Raw genomic sequence first — 20,273 nt, 5'->3', positions numbered from 1 at the left:
ATTAATCGTTCTATAATTACCCTATACAATTCATTTTAAATTGATCAGTATACTTTCATTGGTCATATTAATTTTATTAGTACGAATAACATTAGGTAGATAAGTCATAGACACATACATAAAGATATACATAAAGATATGACTATTCTTATAACTACGTTGGGCCTAATTTACTTTTTAAAACAAATAACACATAGCTTCATATATTGTATAGAATATAGTAATATTGTATAGTATTATACTTATACAATAATACTAAAAACAAACCAAACTGAAATATAATATATATCGAAAATGCTTTGAACCATTACACACAAAATATATTAGAACTCAAAGATAAAATTCACTTTGAAATTACATAATAATTATTTTTAAAAAATTAAATTTCGTAATGTACAAAAAAACATAAGTTTTATATAAAATTTTGTGTTACAATAAAAAGACACAACTCGCGCTTGCAAAATGTTATTTTTACATACGAAAGACATTTTTGATATAGTTCTTTAAACACAAAATTTAATTATACAAACTCGATACTACATAAAACTAAACAATATATAATACATTTTAAAAATAAAACCCGTGCGGATGTGCATATGTTTATATAATATATAAATATATTATGTTATGCATATTTTCATATAAATAATACCCCAATGTAAGTTTTGTATGATAAATGTTGAAAATACAAAATATATAGCACTATATATTTTAAATAATACAGAAAAAATCTACTTTACGTTATCATAAAATTTAAAAATCAAATTTAGTAATTAAACACATTGCTTATTTAAACACATTAGTACACATTGTTATTTATCAAAATTTTATATTAATACATATTGGCGATCATGTATAACATTTAGTAAAAACAAAGATAAAAACAAAATGACTCCCGCTCGGTCGAGCGGGTAATGATCTAGTACAACTTAATTTCAACCACGAGATTTTCCCAAACATCAAATGTAAGAGACTTTACAACCAAATTGCTCGAAATGCGCAAAAGTTTCAATCAAATATATATGTTCTTGTACTGTCAGAAATGTATGTATAGTGGTAATAAGATTTAATGATATTATAAACTATCAAATGTTTTGATCTCCAATAAAAAATGCATAAAGACTAAAGAGTATACATTTCTTTCCTACTGCTTATATAAACTAAAGTTCCTTTTGACTGAAGAAGACCCCTTTAAAGTAATGAACCTGACCAACAATTATCATTGTACAACTTAAATAAGCTTTAGTATACAACCCCACCTTCCGGTATAAGATAGAAAAACCTTTTGACACCCGTTGTTCTGTACATTAGAAGATATTTTAAGGTCAGTGGTGATTTTCATTTTGAGAACTCTGTTTTTTTTATTAAGACATCTGAGCAACTTGGGAAAGATTAACTAACTAATCTACCATAATTCTTTCTTATTTTTTTAAACTTATTGGTTATGTCTTCTCTATCACTAACAGATTTGATTGATCTCTCTGTCAGAGAGGTGACAAAGTAAAAAAAAATATGGAGGAGGTGGCAGAGCTAAATATGTCTTTTTCACTTTCTCTCTCTTTGTGCGGTTATGTTTTTGCAGCTTCCCTTACCTCTCTTTCGGAAGAAGACTCAACAAAAAAAAAGTTTCTTTTTCCTTTTAATAATTTTGTCATGTGATTTGGTTTTCTTTTCTCTTTCCCTCCTTTTTTTTTAATCTTTGTTCTTTGTTCTTCTGTCTGCAATCCCATTTCATCTTTTTTGGCCTCATGAGGGGTTGAACAATTAATCTCTAAAAATGGGTTGCATCAGCTCCAAAAACGTCTCATATTTAGGGGACCAGAGTGCCTCACCTGTCCGAGACAGGGAAAACGCCCCCGAACCGGACTTCTCCTCCACAAACCAGCACCATCGAGTCTTTGTTGATCATTCATTGGAGGCGAGTCACAATATTCACAGACGGTCAAGGAAATCGAAAAGATTGGGCGGTTCTGATTCAAGGGTTGGTAAGAGCCTGCTTTCCGGGCTGTCTCAGAGGAACATAGAGGCTGAGCATGCGGCTGCTGGTTGGCCATCTTGGCTTTGTGAGGTTGCCTCTGAGGCTGTTCATGGGTGGGTTCCTCTTAAGGCAGAGGCGTTTCAGAAGTTGGAGAAGGTTAACATTATGTTTCTTGTGATGGAAGGTACCACTAAAACATTTATTAAAAAAGATTGATGATTTTTTTTTTTGGTTGTAGATTGGACAAGGAACATATAGTAGTGTTTTTCGAGCACGGGAAGTAGAAACCGGGAAAATGGTGGCTTTGAAGAAGGTAAAGTTTGATAATCTTCAACCAGAGAGCATTAGGTTTATGGCAAGAGAGATTTTGATTCTACGCAAACTCAATCATCCCAACATCATGAAACTTGAGGGTATTATCACGTCTCGTGCATCGAGCAGCATTTATCTTGTTTTCGAGTATATGGAACATGATCTTGCCGGTTTGTCCTCAAATCCGGATATCAGATTCACCGAGTCACAGGTACTAAATCTGAAATATGTGGAAACCAATAAATTTTGTTTCTTTTTTCTCTCTGACATTGTACATAGATTTTGAGATTTTTCTTTTTGATTCTTGTATACAAGATCAAATGTTACATGCAGCAACTACTTTGGGGACTAGAGCATTGTCATATGCGAGGCGTAATACATAGAGACATTAAGGCATCAAACATTTTGGTCAATAACAAAGGAGTTTTAAAACTTGGAGACTTTGGGCTAGCAAATGTGGTCACAGCTAAGAACAAACACCAATTGACAAGCCGTGTGGTGACTTTATGGTATAGAGCTCCTGAGCTTCTTATGGGATCTACTAGTTATGGAGTATCAATCGATTTATGGAGTGTGGGATGTGTTTTTGCTGAAATCCTCATGGGGAAACCAATCCTAAAAGGCAGAACCGAGGTAATACAAATATCTTGCACATGAAAACGAACGCTTCTAAAATAATTTGTTTTATTGCTGATTTTTTTTTTCTTTAAATTATGTTTTTTGTTTTTCAGATTGAACAATTACATAAAATCTACAAGCTTTGTGGATCTCCACCGGATAGTTTCTGGAGAAAAACTAGGCTTCCTCACGCAACTTCCTTCAGGCCTCAACATACTTATGAAGCCACACTTAGAGAACGATGCAAAGAGTTATCAACAACTGGTGTTCTTCTATTAGAAACTTTGCTCTCTATGGAAGCATATAAGCGTGGGACTGCTTCATCTGCACTTAATTCTGAGGTGAGGAAGATTTTTCAGTTTCCCATTGCTCCTTTTCTTTCTACCTCTCAATCTTTTTTTTCTGATTTCTACTCTTAGTATTTCTTGACGAGGCCTTATGCGTGTGATCCTTCTTCATTGCCTAAATACCCACCAAACAAAGAGATGGATGCTAAAAATCGTGACGATATGCGCAGGTCAGAGTTCTTCCCTTTCCTTGTATCTATTTTGTTTCAAAGCAAAATATTAAATCCAAAATACCTACATTGGAAAACTCTGGTCTTGTTTTAGGGAAGATTATGTTTTAAGACTATAAATAAATATGTTTTTCAGGAAAAGAGCAAACCTCAAGCTTAGAGAATCTGGAGTTGGCAGGAAACAGAAAAGACCACATAGAGAAGAACATGATCCAAAGAGTTACTCTAAGCTGCCAATAAGACAGGTCTTGTTTGTTTCACTCTATGTAAAACTCCTCTTTCAGCTTAGTTTCGTAAGGCTCAAGTAAGCGTTTTGCCTTGCAGGACACGTTTGAGGACAAGAACATAACAAATGAGGGTTCTCAAGCCACCACAACAACACATGGAAATTACTACAAACTCTCTGACCTCCCAATGACGACAGGACCAGCCAGTGGTTTTTCGTGGGCTGTGAAAAGACGAAAAGATCCTGATAATATCTCCACTCTTACTTACTATCAACCAAGCTCAAGGAGCCAATTGAGCGAAACAAGTGTCGCCTTTGCCAAAAACACTTTCGGTTTGAACCTCAAACCCGAAAATGAATCAGTTTATGAGATTCAGGGAGACAACGATGATCAGATTATGGAGGAGTTACCCAGTGAGGACAAGCTAAACCGTACTGGTAAGCGACACGGATCACTTGATGGCTCTGGTTTGGATTTATGCCAAAGAGAGGAGGATTCTCCATTAAAGAAGAACTTAGTAAGTACTCTTTTGATCATATATACAAATATACAATTGCTAGTTGGTATATGCAATTTTATATATGTGTTTGAAAGTAAATGCTTGTGATTGTTGTTGTTGCTCCAGGAGCATCTGCAGTTCGGAAAACAGAACATGTCAGGACCATTGATATTTAAATCAGGCAAGATCGACGAAATTTTGCTAAGGAACGAAAGTAATATCCGGCAAGCTGTCAGAAAATCCCACTTCAAAATGGGTAAATAAATTAATAACTCAAGACTAACCAGAAAATAACCAGATGGTTTTGTATTTATGATACCACTTTTTTTTGGCAGAACAAGGTGACAGATAAACCGGAAACTCAAAATTATCGAGATGGGAAAATTCCACTTTTCATCGTTGTTAGAAAAGGAGGAAAAAAATATGAAATAATGCGGAAATTTATGAAACCGATTAATAATGTTTCTGACCTTCTTCGTTCAATGTTGTGATAGGGAAAACCTACCTATATAATAACTTCATTTTTGTTGTGAATCAAGAGGGAAAGAGATAATCGGTTTTTCTTATTATTCGATAGATAAATGTACTCATATGATACAAATTAGGGTTTTGGAACTTTCTGGAACATGAGTTTTTGGACCTATGATGGACATCCATATAACTAATCATAACAGTTTCTCTTGGATGTCTATTATGCAAATACATTTTTTATAGTGCATAAAGATGTTACCTCGTTAAAAAGTTTATTAGAAAAATTTAGTGGAAAAAACTATGGTTAAGGGAAAAAGAGTGCAGCGCGCATCTACTCTCCTCGATGAGAATATAACTTGAGATATCTGATAAGACACAATCAAATATGATGAATTAACTGGTTCACTTTTCTTGGCAGATTTGACACTCCTCACTAAAACTTGAATATCTTAATGACCGTAGGACAAAATTACTTCAAACTACTTTGGAAAGCTTCATGTCTAAGTTTAGGCACCGGCCTAGCTCTGGCAAGATTAGAATACCAAGTGATATTTTGAATATCAGACGATATTAGGTATTCTGAGACAGCTTATACATGTCCCACGAAAATACTCATATCTTGAATTATATCTTCCGGAATGATTTGATTCAAATTGCAGATGAAAGTAAACTCAAAGATCTTTCTCTGGACGCTGAGTCCATATTTTAATTCCATCTAGAAGATCCCCTTTGATTGAAAAACTTTCGACCTTTGATTCTGTCTCTCGAATGGAAGGTGTTCATACTTTGATTCTTTTTCAAGTATGATTGATCTTTGATCATTCTTTTTTGCTTCTTTCAATCTCAAAAATTCATTGAAAGATTTAGAGATCTTCATCACTTAAGTGATAATATTCATCTTTAGGTATATATCATTTATGTGTTATTTGTTGCCTCGTTAAAACCTTGACATGGAAAAACTCAATGGAACAAAAACCATGATAAGGAAAAAGAGTACAACGACGAACATCATCATATTTCTCCCCCTGGAAGCATCATCTTAGGGAGATGTATTCTCCTCATATATATCTTCCTTTTTAGGAATTGCTATAAGCATGTTTTTAGTGAATAAACTCGTTTGATTATGAGATAATCTCTTGGACCATTAGGCTTATAGTCCATAGAATCTCTTTCACACAAACGGTCATATCTTGGTCTATTAGGATTCCATAATTTTTTTTGTAGACAATTTTCAAAATTTTTTACATTATGCTATTTATACATACGAGTTATTCCTTTGCTTCTTGTAAAAGTTATTTACAAGTATGAATATATTTCTTATCATACGAAATCACATCTTTCAATCATGGAAGAGATCAGTAAAATTCCAATATCATGTTACTTCATGACCAAGAACTATTTCTTTTAAATGCTCCATATATTTACGCGGTAATATTTTCGAGAATTAGGACTTACTGCTTCTAGCAGTCCAAATCCTTATGAGGTTTACTGCATCTTGCAGTTTAGTTTCTTTGGAATCGTTGACATAATTTTCCAGCGGCTTTCAATTCTTGCCAGGCTAAAGAAACTTGAAAGTTGATGCTTCCACCACATAATAATGTGTTTCTTATAACAAATGCAGGTCTTTGAGAGAACTCTTGTGCAACTACTCTTTTGCATCTCACAACTCCTCATCATCTTTTTCATTCTTTCACATAAAGACCTATTTGTGTGCCACTGGTTTTACATCATTAGGTGTACGGACTACCGGTCCGAATACTCTTCTCTTTCAAAGAGATCTTCATCTATTGTTTCTTTCCCTTTTCGTCCATTTATCATATTGTGTACACTTTTCAATAGATGGTTAATGATCCTCATTATCATCAACTGCTATATTGCATGCATAAATATTCACGACGTCGATTTGATATCGGTTCCATATTGTTCCAGACATGACATAGCTATTTGAGATTTCTATATTTTCAGGTACCTGAATTTTTTTTTTTGTCATGCTTTCTATCTCTTCTTGAGATCCTTAATATTTCATTCATCAATTCTGCCATTCTCATTCATGCTCTTTTTATTTTCCGAGGATTATTATATTTGGAACCGATAAGTCTATCACGCTTCATGCACTCTTTAGACTCATTAGCAGTTAGATGTAGTCCTTTGGGACATTCATTTTATCTGGAGCATTTATAGCTGGTACTTGTGACTTAATCACTTTCTCTTAGGATCAATAAACGAGTCTGGCAACTCATATGTTAATCTTTCTAATAAAATTATCTCCATACATTCATTTTGGACTTCTATTTGTGATCTTTAATCGAGGATCAATGATAATTCATTTCAACTCTTGACTTTTTCTAGCTGTTTATTTTCTCCCCCTAATGTTGGACTAACTTTGAGTCTTTAAATAAATCTTATAAAATCTTCTAGATTTTATCGTCAATGGAGATCATATTCAACATATTCATAACCTCATTTGAGATCCCATCTTTTAGCGGTGTGGTGGAACAACTATAACTTTTCAAAATTTCTAGATGGGATCTTTGGTTTCTGACCCAAAACCAATTTGATGGGAAGAGTTCTTAATTACTCTTTGGCATTATGCGAATCAATATTACTGCATCATACGTATGAACATTAGTTACAGGATGTTCATCATGTATCCTCACATGCATAAAATAATCATCAAAGGCTTGTGAATTAACCAATATTACCAATTAGTCTCACAAACATCAAGTTGCGGATCTTTGACAAGGATACATACGAACTTCTTGTCGATGCATTAATTATAAACACAAGGTGGGTGATCAGTTCACCAGTGGGTGATCAAGCCCACAAACATCTCCTTGTATAAATAGATTCCAAATCTATTTGACTGGTGAAAACTGTATTCTTATATTGCCTTCCTTGTAAGCAAGCAGCATATGGCAGATCATTCGTAAGAATCTTCTTGTTCTTCAACGAATGTCCATATGATTATCTTTCGCATCAATACTAAACCGAGATAGCACAATCTGTTTGCCAAATATTACACTTTCAGTAAACATCTGGTTTACTATTACATTCATCTCCATTTTCTAATCATTGCGTAGTACAATACAATAGTGCCTCGGGTAATACTCTTGATTGAAAGTATTCAACATTTCCTTTTACTTATTGTCTCAAAATTATAGATGAAAAATCCCTTGGTTTTATTTTATAAATGACTCCTAAAGTCTCTTTCCAGTATGAACATACTTCTGGATGTTCCACTTACTAGGGATGTGAGATTCTCTATTCTCACCCTCGAGATGATAACACTGCATATTTTTTCTATCTCGAATTGAATCTCAACTAAAAATAAACAACATACCCAACTTAAGGTCATCTGCTATATCTTGGATCCTTTTGATCTTTGAGACTTGGGAAAGTATAAGTTTCCCTCCCATGGGCATACATATATATGCTCTTCTAGAGCTTCAAATAATTTAGATACCACAAGACATTGTACTCACAATAATTTTCTTTCATCTTTAGATGATCGACTCATATCATTTCTTTATTACCATCTTTATTCTCAACTTCAAATGAGAATATGAGTTCTAACAGAAAGTCTTTGGTCCTGACCTTATATCAATAGCTCATTGTTTTTCCGAGTCTCAAGGAGACAAGATACAAGTATAAACTTCTTTAATCTCTTTGTCCGCTGGAGAACATTACTTGTTTCAATATGTATTCTCATTTTTTGCATCATTAAATATTTTTTCAAAAATTTTACTTTGAACTTGATATCCAAAGTAGTTGCATTATATTTACAGAATCCATGTCCTGTAATTTTTAGATGCAAAATATATAATGAAATTTAGGTTATCACATTCAGACGATCATATGTCTCTTTGTATTGTTCTCCAAAACTTATGGACCTTTTATGGTCAAGCCTTAAATTTAAAACCAACAGATGATGGTAATATAATAAATTTCAAGATATATAGAGATGTATACTATTATAAATATTTTACTATATCAAGAAATAAATAGTATTACTATAGTAATTATTATATGGACTAAATCTTTATTTTCATGCTATTTAACAAGGTTTTTTTACCCAATCAATCAATTTATTAAACAAATTTTATATCATATATATCAATTTTAATACGACACAAAATGTAGTTAACTTTTATATAAAACATGAAACTAAAAAAGCTTTTTGCAAAATTGACTCAAAACTCAAAGTCAAACACAAAAGTAACCTCTCTTGTTTTTTTTATCTTTCTTTTGCCCTATTCACCCCACATGTTCACAGTATTTACGAAAATGCCATTAATTTTTATTTTTTTATGTTTTTCGAAAATGGCCATTTTACTCTCTCAACCTCATCATCTTCAAGTATTTACAAGATTGCCATCGCCTTCAATACCCCAACTACCATGAACAACCAATTTGAAGCTGTTAATGCACCTGAAATCGATTTACTGTCTCTCTCTCTCAATTGTTATGAACTGAAAACAACATCTCTTTCACTTTGTCTCCATATTCATCCAAAAAACTCAAGCTTTTGATTTTAATTTTTTTTTGGTTGATAGAGACATTCAAGCTTACTATTCTTGGTGGGTTACTCTCGTTTAAGGTTCTGGGTGTTTGGAGAAGACTTCTGTGTGGTAAGGAAGTCATCTCACTAATTTAATGTATGAAATTGGAAAAATTTCCAGATCTGTCCGCGTAGAAGACTTACCTGTAAGTCGTCTGGCTGTAGAAGACTTACGGTTAAGTCTTCTGGACAAAGAGACGACTTACTTGTAAGTCGTCCATCTTTCTTTGTTTAGAAAAAAAACCCGAGAATATCCTAGACGACTTACTAGTAAGTCGTCTAGGATAAACGGGTTACTTTTGCATTTGACCGAATTGTGTCAGATATTTTACTTTTCCCAGACGACTTACTAGTAAGTCGTCTCTCGGGAAACAAAAAAAAAATCAATATTTTATTAAAGCTAGACGACTTACTGGTAAGTCGTCTCAGGTTAGTTTTGCAATTGGAAAAACAACTTAAATATTTATTTTCTCCCAGACGACTTACTTGAAGGTCGTCCAGTCAGAAGACTTACTTGAAGGTCGTCCAGATTTTATTCTGAGATTCTGGTCAAACCTTGCTTATCTCAGACGACTTCCGTGTAAGTTGTCTATCTGGACGACTTCCGTTTAAGTCGTCTGGAAAAAATAAAAATTTCAGTTTTATTTTCGAATTTTAAACTAACATGAGACGACTTACAAGTAAGTCATCTTGTTTTAATAAAATATTGAGTTTTTTGTTTTCCCAGGGACGACTTACTAGTAAGTCGTCTAAGAAAAGTCAATTTCTCTGACACAATTCGGTCAAATGCAAAAGTAACCCGTTTATCCGAGACGACTTACAAGTAAGTCGTCTGGTGTTTTTTTTTAACAAACAAAACTGGACGACTTACTTGTAAGTCGTCCAGCTTAAAGTCAATTGCCAAAATGACCTCTTCGGACGACTTACTTGTAAGTCGTCTAAGTATTCCAGACGACTTACCAGTAAGTCGTCTGCGTCAATGTTTAGTAAACTTTCATTTTCTCCAAAACTATAAAGACTTTTTTACATTTTCTTATTAATTCATGTATATTAATCAATATTGGAGCTACTGAATTAAATTTATAACATAATTGGTGATATTTAAGAGTTTACCAACATCACTTCATGTTAATCAAAGTTTCTAGCTAATGTGTTTTTATTTTTGATTTTTTGCAGATGATACGTCGGTTACCTGCAGTGTATGGAGAATGGTTGTGGAAAGATGGCTGTTGGGATTTTGTGGTTGATGATTCCAAAGGAGCGAGAATGTTTTTTTTGAGTGAAGGTTCGACACATGCTGAACTTGTTGCAATGGCTGAAGAAGATTTTAACTTGGATATGAACATAGAGTCTGTGGAGATAAGTTACTCAGTACCAGAAGCAATGATGCAAGATATGGCTCCAGATACCCCTCCTATTCATGTTACAAGTGATAGACAAGTTGGATACTTGCTCGAGATAACCAAAACGCACGGAGTACGGCTTTGTGTATCAAGCCGTAGCAAGATGAGAAGCCGTAGCAAGATGAGAACGGTTTCAGAGGAAAGGGAAGAAGTTAATGAAGCTGGTGGGGAGGAGGATGATGGCGAGGAGGATGATGGCGAGGAGGATGATGGGGAGGAGCAGGATGAGGAGGTGGATGATGGGGAAGAGGATGATGGAGAGGATGATGCTTCGTTGTTTCCCTTTTTCGATAGATTATAATGATATCTGTGATGTTGCTGAAGCGGTCGAGGATGGTGAGAATTACAATGTTTATGGAAAGGTCAAAGATGAGGACTCAGAAGAAGATGATATGTGTTTTGAAGATTTCAAAGAAACATATGCTATTGAAGGAGAAAGATTTCAAAGAGACAAGCTACATGTCAACCAGAGTTTCGTTAGCAAGGATGCATTGGTTTCGGAGGTGCGGTTGACAGCAGTGAGGCGTGGATTCACCTTCAGAATATACAAGTCATCGAAAACTCTCATTGTGGCAATATGTCGGGTTAGTGGTTGTGGATGGAGGCTCAGAGCGAGTGTGAAACATGGGACAAACACGTTTTGGGTAACAAAGTATGTGCAAGCTCATACATGCTCAGTGGGAGATAGAATCGCTCAGCGGAAACATTGTACTCCGAAGTATGTTGCTCGGCTTTTCATTGATCGTGTTGGAATCATTGATGGGTTAAATCCGCAGCATATCACTGATGCTATGAAGAACATGTTTGGTATGACGCTTAATTACACCACTTCATACAGAGCACTGTTATATGCACAAATGTTGGTGAGAGGATCAGCAGAAGATGGGTATTCGCGACTGCCATCATATCTCGAGCAAGTCTCCTTAGCAAATCCAGATTCTATCACGGCTATAGAACTCGATTCTCTGAACCGATTTAAGTATCTATTTATCTCCTTTGGAGCTTCTATCAAAGGTTTGAAGTATCAGAGAAGGGTCATTGTGGTGGATGGGACTCACCTAAGTGGGAAGTATGGAGGTGTTATGTTAGTTGCAGCGGCACAAGATGGGAATTTTCAGATATTTCCATTGGCTTTTGGGATCGTAGATGCTGAAGATGGACCTTCTTGGGAATGGTTTTTCACAAAATTGGCTAGTTGTATATCCCATGATTCTCCTCTGGTGATAGTGTCCGACCGGCACGAGGCAATTAAAAGTGCGTGTGATAAGGTGTTTCCTTGGGCAACCCGAGGAATATGTTATTATCACCTTCAAGAAAACATTGTCAAAACTTATAAAGGGAGACATCTTTTGTACTTGGTGAAAGGTGCTGCTTATGCTCACACGGTTTCATATTTTGACCGGTACATGGCTGAGATACGGAGTGCAAACCCGGACCTTGCAACGTATTTGGTGAATGCAGACGTTAGCCTATGGTCAAGGGTTTACTGTACGGGAGACAGGTACAACATAAAAATGAGCAACATCGCTGAGTCTATTAATTCCGCACTGAAGTGAGCTAGGGGATTTCCGATTGACTTCCTGTTGGAGTTCATAAGGGAGAAGCTAGGAAGGTGGTTTTGGAAAAGGAGAGACGATGCATTGAGTCTCCCAACTCAAAATAGTCGGGGTGTTGAATACTTGCTTGATGTTCGGTCAGAGATAGCGGATAAGATGAGGGCCCAACCAATTGATGGATGGAAATTCTTTGTGAAAGGTGGCAAAATGGACTGTGTGGTTGATTTGGAACATGGAAAGTGTGATTGTGGTGTCTATGGAGTGGAGAAAATACCTTGCTCTCATGCTATAGCAGCTGGAACACTTGCTGGTGTGCATGTCGACACACTTGTATCTCCAGTGTACTCAAAGAATTATTTGTTTGCAGGATACTCAGAGAATATATATCCTTGTAATCGACAAGCGGTTGAGGCACGCACATGCTTTCCTCCAGATGTAAAGTGTGGTCCGGGGAGACAAAAGAAATCAAGATGGCAATCTTGGTTAGAGCTATCCAGGATGAGAGCAACCAACCCCCGGAAGAAACACAGGGCTTATAGATGCTCAAACTGCAAAGAAACCGGCCATACGAAACCACAATGTAAGTCGTCTAACCCAGACGACCTTTAAGTTAGTCGTCTAGTCAGTCGTCTAACCCATAAGACCTTCAAGTAAGCCTGCCAGACGACCTTCAAGTTAGTCGTCTAGTCAGTCGTCTAACCCATAAGATCTTCAATTAAGTCTGCCAGACGAACTTATGTGTTATGACCTTTTCTGTGTTATGACATTTTCTGTGTTATGAACTTATGTGTTATGACCTTTTCTGTGTTATGAACTTATGTGTTATGAACTTATGTGTTATGACCTTATGTGTTATGAACTTATGTGTTATGACCTTTTCTGTGTTATGACCTTATGTGTTATGACATTTTCTGTGTTATGACCTTATGTGTCCGTGCACAGAAGACATTCCAGACGACTTTTCTATAAGGTCCGTACACAGAAGACATTCCAGACGACTTAACTATAAGTCGTCTGGAAGGTCTTCCATCTAGAAGACATTCCAGACGACTTATAGTTAAGTTGCCTGGAGAGTCTTCTGGCTGGAAGACCTTCCAGACGACTTATAGGTAAGTCGCCTGGAGAGTCTTCTGGCTGGAAAACCTTCCAGACGACTTATAGCTAAGTCGCCTGGAAAGTCTTCTAGCTGGAAGACCTTCCAGACGACTTATAATTAAGTCCTTCCGGACGACTTCAAATATATATTAAACCTTCAAATATTCACAAGACTTAAATACATACATACAATCAAGTCCATACACACAATCACCTTCAAATATTCACAATCACCCTAGTCTAAACCCTAATCCGTAACTCAAACTTGAGGTGCATACGTCTCCAGGTAATCATCATTATTTGTGTTGTCAAAGTAATGCGCGTTTGGAATCTCTCTAAATACATCCACCGCCATCGTCTCCCTCATATTCTTATTGTTGCTTTGGGCAAAGTCTTTTGGAGAAAATGGCAACCCCAAAGAATGAACCTCAATGAACTTTAGAGCATACACGCCACAATCACCAGATTTTGACTTTGGTAAGACCGGTCTTTCATATGTGTATGGCTCCAGGAGCATTGTTTCACGTTCTTCGATGGAGGAGCACTCATATAGCAAGTAGGAGACCATGTGGCAATAAGGCTCCATTATCACATCGAGGTCTGCTGGGGGTATACAGGAATGATCGTGTCAAAAACCACTATGCGCCTATCAGGAATCGATATCCAGATAGAAATCCAATGAAAGTCCTTGTAATTCACTGGCGCATAGATATCGTCAATATCCTTCCCCCAAACCTTCATAGATCTGCAAAATGATGGTATTTTTCCACTATAATAATTCCAGGCACCACCAGGGAGTCTTCTTCCTAGACCTCTGAAGTCGGGTTTATCAGCCTTAAAATCGTCGAAGTTTTTACTCCAATGTCGAGAAAAGAGATGATCAAGGAAGCAAATTCTCTCGCTCCTGAACATTTCCGGATTAGCATGGTACCTCTTCCTCAGCACATTAATCCAAGCATCCATATGCTGCATAACAAAATAATACATGTCAAACGACTTAACTATTAGAAATTCTTCTGCGTAGAAGACTTAGCAGACGACTTAACCATTAAGTCGTCTGTAAAGTCTTCTACGTAGAAGACTTAGCAGACGACTTAATAGTTAAGTCGTCTGTAAAGTCTTCTACGTAGAAGACTTAGCAGACGACTTAACTATTAAGTCGTCTGCTAAGTCTTCTACGTAGAAGACTTAGCAGACGACTTAACTATTAAGTCGACTGGAAAGTCTTCTACGTCCAGACGACTTAGCAGACGACTTAACTATTTGTAGAAGAAAACTTACTGAGTCGTCCAGCCAGTCTTTGGAAGTCCGGAGTGTTTTATACCACCGAGAAAGACTTCTCACCGGGCGTTTCTCCATAGGCTTCTTAACTTCACTGCAAAACAAAAAGTGGAAAACCAATCAGAGCTGAAGACTTAAAGCAAGCTATTATGGGAGAGTAATTCACTTACGGACAAGTTTTGCAGTGATCAATGAGCAACTTCTGTGCCGCCTTGTCGAGTGGGTGAAAAGGTGTAAAGGCAGACTTGTTTGAGTTTGGAATGATCGTTTTGGCCGTGTTGTTCCCCTTATAAGGAGACGACTGTGTGGGAGCAAGTTTCCTTGTTCGCTCACTCCTTCCACGCTGAACTGCCAAAGCAGCATTCCGCTGAAGTTCCAAATGAGCAGCATCCCTCTTTGACTCATATCTAGCTCTCTCCTTTACTTTATCTGAAAGAGTAGAATTTTCTTTCTCCAATAGAAGAACGCTTGGTTCTTCGACTTCTTCGGCAACCACTAGACTCGGCACTTTCGAGGAACTAGCACCCTCATTACCAACCTCACTGACATCCTCCTTAGGATCGTCCTTAGCAACCTCACTAGCATCCTCCTTAGGATCCTCCTTTTGATCCTCCTTAGGATCCTTCTTTTGATCCTCCTTTCTCTTCTTAGGATCCTCCTTTGGATCCTCCTTCCTCTCCATTCTCTTCTTAGGATCCTCCTTTGGATCCTCTTTTCTCTCCTTTCTCTTCTTTCCGAATTTCTCTTTCGCCCCATTAACACTTTCTCTTTCACTCTGCATAGATCATTTTCAAAAATCAATTATAAGTCTTCTGCGAAGTCGTCTAGCTAGAAGACGTCCCAGACGACTGAATTATAAATCGTCTGGAAGGTCTTCCAGACGACTTATGGTTAAGTCGTCTGCGAAGTCTTCTGATAGGTTTTGGGAAAGGATTTAGTACTAACCCCTGGTTCTTGCGTCTGTTTAGGCGGAGCAGGTGTGATACCAAGCTTCTTTTCCACAACACCATTCTTATCCGACAGATGCTTGATCTCCGCAAGGCACGTCCCAAACCCTTGCCTCAAGGCATCAGCTAGGTCCTTGAAGTTTCTGTCCAATTCCTCTTTGGTCATCCCAATCACCTCTGTACGAACATCGGAACGACCCTGATGAGGAACCTCTTCACGAGCCTCTTCACGACCCTCTTCACGTTCACGAGCCTCTTCACGACCCTCTTCACGACCCTCTTCACTAGCCTCTTCACTAGCCTCTTCACTAGCCTCTGCAGTTGCCTCTGCAGTTGCCTCTGCAGTTGCCTCTAAACGAGCTTTCTTCCGAGGTCTTGGAGTTGGACGTTCTTCAGCTTTCTTCCGACGTCTTGGACGTTCTTCAGCTTTCTTCCGATGTCTTGGACGTTCTTCATCTTCCTTCGTTGGACTCGTATCACAAGTACCGGTGACTTTCCAGTAATCCATGGTCCACTTCCACGGTCTCTTATACATGACTTTAATTATGTTCTCCGCGTCCGGGTCCTCAACATCAGAGTCCCATTGTGGAAACAGTTCACCGATCTCCTCCTTCTCAACAAAGTTTTCCACTCTAGTCTGCAGTAAATAAAAGATATGAACTTAGATAAAGTCGTCTGGAAAGAAAAGACTTCGCAGAAGACTTATAATTAAGTCGTCTGGAAAGTCTTCTAGCTGGAATACTTTGCGGACGACTTAAATATGAGTCGTCCGCAAAGTCTTCCAGCTAGAAGACTTTCCAGACGACTTAATTATAACGACTTAATTATAAGTCTTCTGCAGATAGCCTGTTGGATACAAGTTTAAATACCTGACTGCAGATAGCCTGTTGAAACCATCTGCGTCCTTTGCCACCCGAGTAAGCCAGTAACGGTACAGCCGGTTCGCCTCCTACGGGATTACCATAACCAGCACCAAGTTCCGGCAGAGCTGTGTACACCGAGGACTGGAAAGCTTTTACAAACCCATCAATCGTGTAACAACCCGTGATATTTTTGGCCTTCAGAGACTCAATCAGCACCTTAAAAGTGACTCTCCCCCATGGATAATTCTCAAACCGTTCTAAATCCATCACTAGCCTCGCCAGACTAGCCCGTGTAGAGGTTGTGACCTTTTTCCCTTCAATGTATCCAGCGAAGATGGCAAGGTACGCGAGACGCTTGCAATCATCCCGAGACCACTCTTTGCATCTCTTGAGTGCTGCTATTATCTGGTCAGTAGATGGCCCAGCATTGATATTAACTCCCGACTTCGCCCAGAAAGCAGACATCTCCGACGTAACAGGACAGTACGGACTCTCAAGGTCTTCGATGTACTCACAGTTTTGACCAGTGAGCTTTTCAAACTCTATCAGTGAAAACCTCAGCGGTTCTGGACCAACAAGTCACCACAGCTCATACTTCTTCTTTATGTCGAGCTGGAAACCGAGCATGAAGTGAACCAACCTTGAAGCCTAACCAAATCCCAGCTCTTGGAACTTGATGAAAACTCCCAACTTCGACTCCTTCAGCGCTTCATATTCTCGATGATCAAGAGCATCCTCTAAAGCATGATGCAATGTCGTACAATCCGTGTGATACGAAATGCTCTTAATTGGGTTGGGCTCTTTCCCTAATGTATATTTCCTCCGGGGGAGTTTTAGAATATCCATGTTTTTGTCTGCAAAACAATCAAAGACAGAAACAATCAAAGACAAAAACAATCAAAGACAACAACCATCTCAAACAGACAACCATCCAGTATTGAAGTTCAAGTTATAATTTTGGAAGACTTTCCAGACGACTTAATACAAGTCGGCTGGAAAGTCTTCCATACAAGTCGTCTGGAAAGTCTTCCAGCTGAAAGACTTTGCAGACGACTTATATTAAGTCGTCCGCAAAGTCTTCCAGCTGGAAGACTTTCCAGACGACTTATATTAAGTCGAGTCTTCCAGCTGGAAGACTTTCCAGACAACTTGTATTAAGTCTTATGGCTTATATTTAAGTCTTCTGCAAAGTCTTCCAAGACATCCAATAGAACAGTTCAAAGTCCACCTGGAAATTCAGAGAAGATATAGTCGCCTTCGACACAGCGGTTATAGATCTGCCAAAACAGACGACAAATTAAGAAGCGCGGTCATAACGACTATAGATAGAGACAATGTTTTATGTTCTCAATAACTTACCGGCGGCGGAGTTCGACGAGACGCCTCTGGGAGTCTCAGCGCTAGGGTTTACAGAGAACCGGCGGAGAGAACGAGACACGAAACGGCGCTAGATTTACAGAGAAACGGTGTTAGGATTTAGGGAGAAACGGCGTTAGGGTTTCCTCTCAAATCTGAAATAGAGGAAGCGGCATTAGGGTTTCCTCTCAAATCTGAAATAGAGGAAGCGGCGGTGAGAACGGTGCTTAGAACGTCAGTGATAACAGCGGAGATATAATCGGTGGTGAGAACGATGGATTAGAGAGAATCGACGGAAATCGCCTTTTAAATCGCCTTTAGGGTTTTGAGAGAAACGCCGTTAGGGTTTTTTTCTGAATTTCGCGAAACAATGAATAAAAAAAAACCATCTTATATATGTCCGGTAAATATCCGGTTAGGGGTCCGGTTTGCAAGACTTACTGGTAAGTCGTTTGTGGAATACTATACATCAGACGACTTACTAGTAAGTCGTCTACCGTAAATATATTCACCAGACGACTTACTAGTAAGTCGTCTAGACCCTAAATTAACCCCTAAACTAAATTGACTAAAATTAACTAACTAAACACGTTATAAAATCAAATTAAACTTGCTTAGTGATTACTATACACAGAAATAAACACATTTGGGTAAATTTCATATTTTTCAAAAATACTTTTATGCTTTCCAAAATCTAACCCTAAGAACACATACAATACTACAACATATGTTGGCAAAACCTAAACCAAAGAATATCATGACTCACTACTTTCACTCATCTATGTCGAAAACAATTCACTTTTGTTATATCTTAATTTATATCACTTAAAACATATGTTAGTTATATGATTTTTATTTTTCACTTATCAAAATATTTTTTACAAATTTTTTAAATTATTTTCTTAAAAAATAATACCAGACGACTTACAAGTTAGTCGTCTGGACGGAAGACTTACGGGGGTTAGAAACGTAAAAAGCATTTTGGTTTTTTTTTGTTTCTACACAAAGAGCATGTTGTAATTTCAATATTCCCTAAAGTCACTTTTGCATTTGATTCATGTTTGAGTTTACTTTTGCATTTGAAATCAAGTTGTGAGTCATATTTGGCAATTTTCCCAAACTAAAATACTTATCTTGACAAGTAAAAGTGCAATGGAGATGTGAATTCTAATTGCTCATGTTCTGTAGATAACAAACTATTTATCTATTATTATGTAACTTATTTTGTCACATATTTTGTAGAAGATAACAAAAATTGAATCATCTAACAATTATTTTGTAGCAGCTAACCAAACATATATCATGTTGTTCAAGAAATCGTCGGAGTCGGAGATGGAGATTCGTTCTACCTTGTCCGGTGAAGCCCTCATCGTAGAATCAATAGTTTTGGTTGGCAATATAATTTCTTAGATCACGAACTGTCGCCTCTTGTATCAATACTATCACATTAAATGGGATTTTCTCTATACGCCATGGATTAAAGAGCTCAGCGTTGTGGTTGTCTTGGATTGGTTATGCAGCCATTTTTGGTAATGGGATGAGATGATGAAGATTAATACTGATTTGAATAAAAGTTAATAGAACTTGATGTTTTCACGGTGTTTGGAGATGAATGGAAAAAAATCAAATTATAAGTGGTAGCATATAGAGTTTTGAAAAAGAATATATTTTTACTGGAAAAAAGAATTGATTGTAGACCACATATAATAGATGGAATAAAGAGATAAAGTTTGGAGAAGAAATAAATTACGATAAGAAAAAGAATTGAGATAAGATATTTCTTCTCACAAATTGGTTAACAAATGGGCTCCATCGATCTCCTCAATTTGGTTAATTCAGAGTATGAAGTTCACTATACTGACACATTCCTGAAGCTATACGAAGGTTAGATATTGTGTTGAATAGGTTTTCAGATAGACTGACACATTTATCAATATGCACAGCAGTGAGTCAGAAGGGCAAATCCGAAAGGAAAATAATTTTGGAAAATGATGGATATTCTCCTAATTTCGCTAGCGTGTAGAGGCACCCACGCAAATAATCCCTAAAATAATTGTCATGTTAATCTCTTTCATTTGGTTATGAATCTCTCTCTTCTCTTATTGTTAGTTTATTTGTTAACTAAAATAACGATGTGAACATGTGTTAGAGATTTGTGATGAGATACAAAAATATATATTTTTTAGAACATATTTCTTTTTTGGAACACTGATACAAAAATACATAAAACAAGCTTTTCTCGTAACAATGATTTAATTCAAGTTGCAAAAAAAAAACAATGATTTAATTCAATAAGTCAAACGATAATAGCTGATGATTTTTTATGATACATATAATTTAAATTTTGCAATAAAAAAGAGAGCTTACACACAAAAATGGAACTTTTCACTCACACATCAATGAAAAACGGTATGTTATGTAGTTTTCAAGTGTATCACAAAGCAGATGTTGAATGATATAAAAATCGGTCAAGGTTGAAAGGTAATAAATGTCAGATGGAAAACTAGTAATAAAATATCATCTTACTGATCATAAATGAATATTATTTGAACGTTATATATCATAAAACGATATGAAATTAACATTGACAAA

The 20,273-nt window shown here is 36.9% G+C and overlaps 3 protein-coding genes across 3 annotated transcripts; 1 reads left to right on the top strand and 2 right to left on the bottom strand.

Annotated features, from left to right (window-relative positions):
* The first annotated feature begins 1,557 nt into the window (after positions 1-1,557).
* Positions 1,558-4,685, top strand: LOC108829213 (cyclin-dependent kinase C-2 C). Its single transcript, XM_018602874.2, has 9 exons — positions 1,558-2,134; positions 2,217-2,501; positions 2,606-2,923; positions 3,022-3,249; positions 3,328-3,425; positions 3,562-3,670; positions 3,750-4,169; positions 4,278-4,407; positions 4,487-4,685. Exons 1-9 carry the CDS (start codon positions 1,778-1,780, stop codon positions 4,501-4,503), a joined length of 1,962 nt encoding a protein of 653 aa, XP_018458376.2. The 5' UTR covers positions 1,558-1,777; the 3' UTR covers positions 4,504-4,685.
* Positions 4,686-13,257: 8,572 nt separating this feature from the next.
* Positions 13,258-15,306, bottom strand: LOC130497459 (uncharacterized). Its single transcript, XM_056990259.1, has 3 exons — positions 14,686-15,306; positions 14,516-14,609; positions 13,258-14,200 (listed from the first exon to the last, which is right to left on the bottom strand). Exons 1-3 carry the CDS (start codon positions 15,294-15,296, stop codon positions 13,823-13,825), a joined length of 1,083 nt encoding a protein of 360 aa, XP_056846239.1. The 5' UTR covers positions 15,297-15,306; the 3' UTR covers positions 13,258-13,822.
* Positions 15,307-15,406: 100 nt separating this feature from the next.
* On the bottom strand, positions 15,407-19,524 carry LOC130497458 (uncharacterized). Its single transcript, XM_056990258.1, has 3 exons — positions 19,031-19,524; positions 16,332-17,179; positions 15,407-16,099 (listed from the first exon to the last, which is right to left on the bottom strand). Exons 2-3 carry the CDS (start codon positions 16,788-16,790, stop codon positions 15,407-15,409), a joined length of 1,152 nt encoding a protein of 383 aa, XP_056846238.1. The 5' UTR covers positions 16,791-17,179; positions 19,031-19,524.
* Positions 19,525-20,273: the final 749 nt, after the last annotated feature.

This window comes from Raphanus sativus, chromosome 7 (genome assembly GCF_000801105.2).
Source record: "Raphanus sativus cultivar WK10039 chromosome 7, ASM80110v3, whole genome shotgun sequence".
Taxonomy (NCBI): Eukaryota; Viridiplantae; Streptophyta; class Magnoliopsida; order Brassicales; family Brassicaceae; genus Raphanus; species Raphanus sativus.
The sequence above is the reverse complement of the archived record's forward strand: the minus strand, read 5'-3'. Positions and strand labels throughout refer to the sequence as shown.

Bases quoted from the DNA above. Each gene is read 5' to 3' on its own strand.
- LOC108829213 (XM_018602874.2), top strand. From the start codon at position 1,778: ATGGGTTGCATCAGCTCCAAAAACGTCTCATATTTAGGGGACCAGAGT. The intron at 2,135-2,216 runs GTTAACATTATG...TTTTGGTTGTAG, and splicing joins CGTTTCAGAAGTTGGAGAAG to ATTGGACAAGGAACATATAG. The intron at 3,671-3,749 runs GTCTTGTTTGTT...TTTGCCTTGCAG, and splicing joins CTAAGCTGCCAATAAGACAG to GACACGTTTGAGGACAAGAA.
- LOC130497459 (XM_056990259.1), bottom strand. From the start codon at position 15,296: ATGCAGAGTGAAAGAGAAAGTGTTAATGGGGCGAAAGAGAAATTCGGA. The intron at 14,610-14,685 runs GTAAGTGAATTA...TTTGTTTTGCAG, and splicing joins GATCACTGCAAAACTTGTCC to TGAAGTTAAGAAGCCTATGG. The intron at 14,201-14,515 runs GTAAGTTTTCTT...TTTGTTATGCAG, and splicing joins AAGACTGGCTGGACGACTCA to CATATGGATGCTTGGATTAA.
- LOC130497458 (XM_056990258.1), bottom strand. From the start codon at position 16,790: ATGTCTGCTTTCTGGGCGAAGTCGGGAGTTAATATCAATGCTGGGCCA. The intron at 16,100-16,331 runs GTATTTAAACTT...TATTTACTGCAG, and splicing joins AACAGGCTATCTGCAGTCAG to ACTAGAGTGGAAAACTTTGT.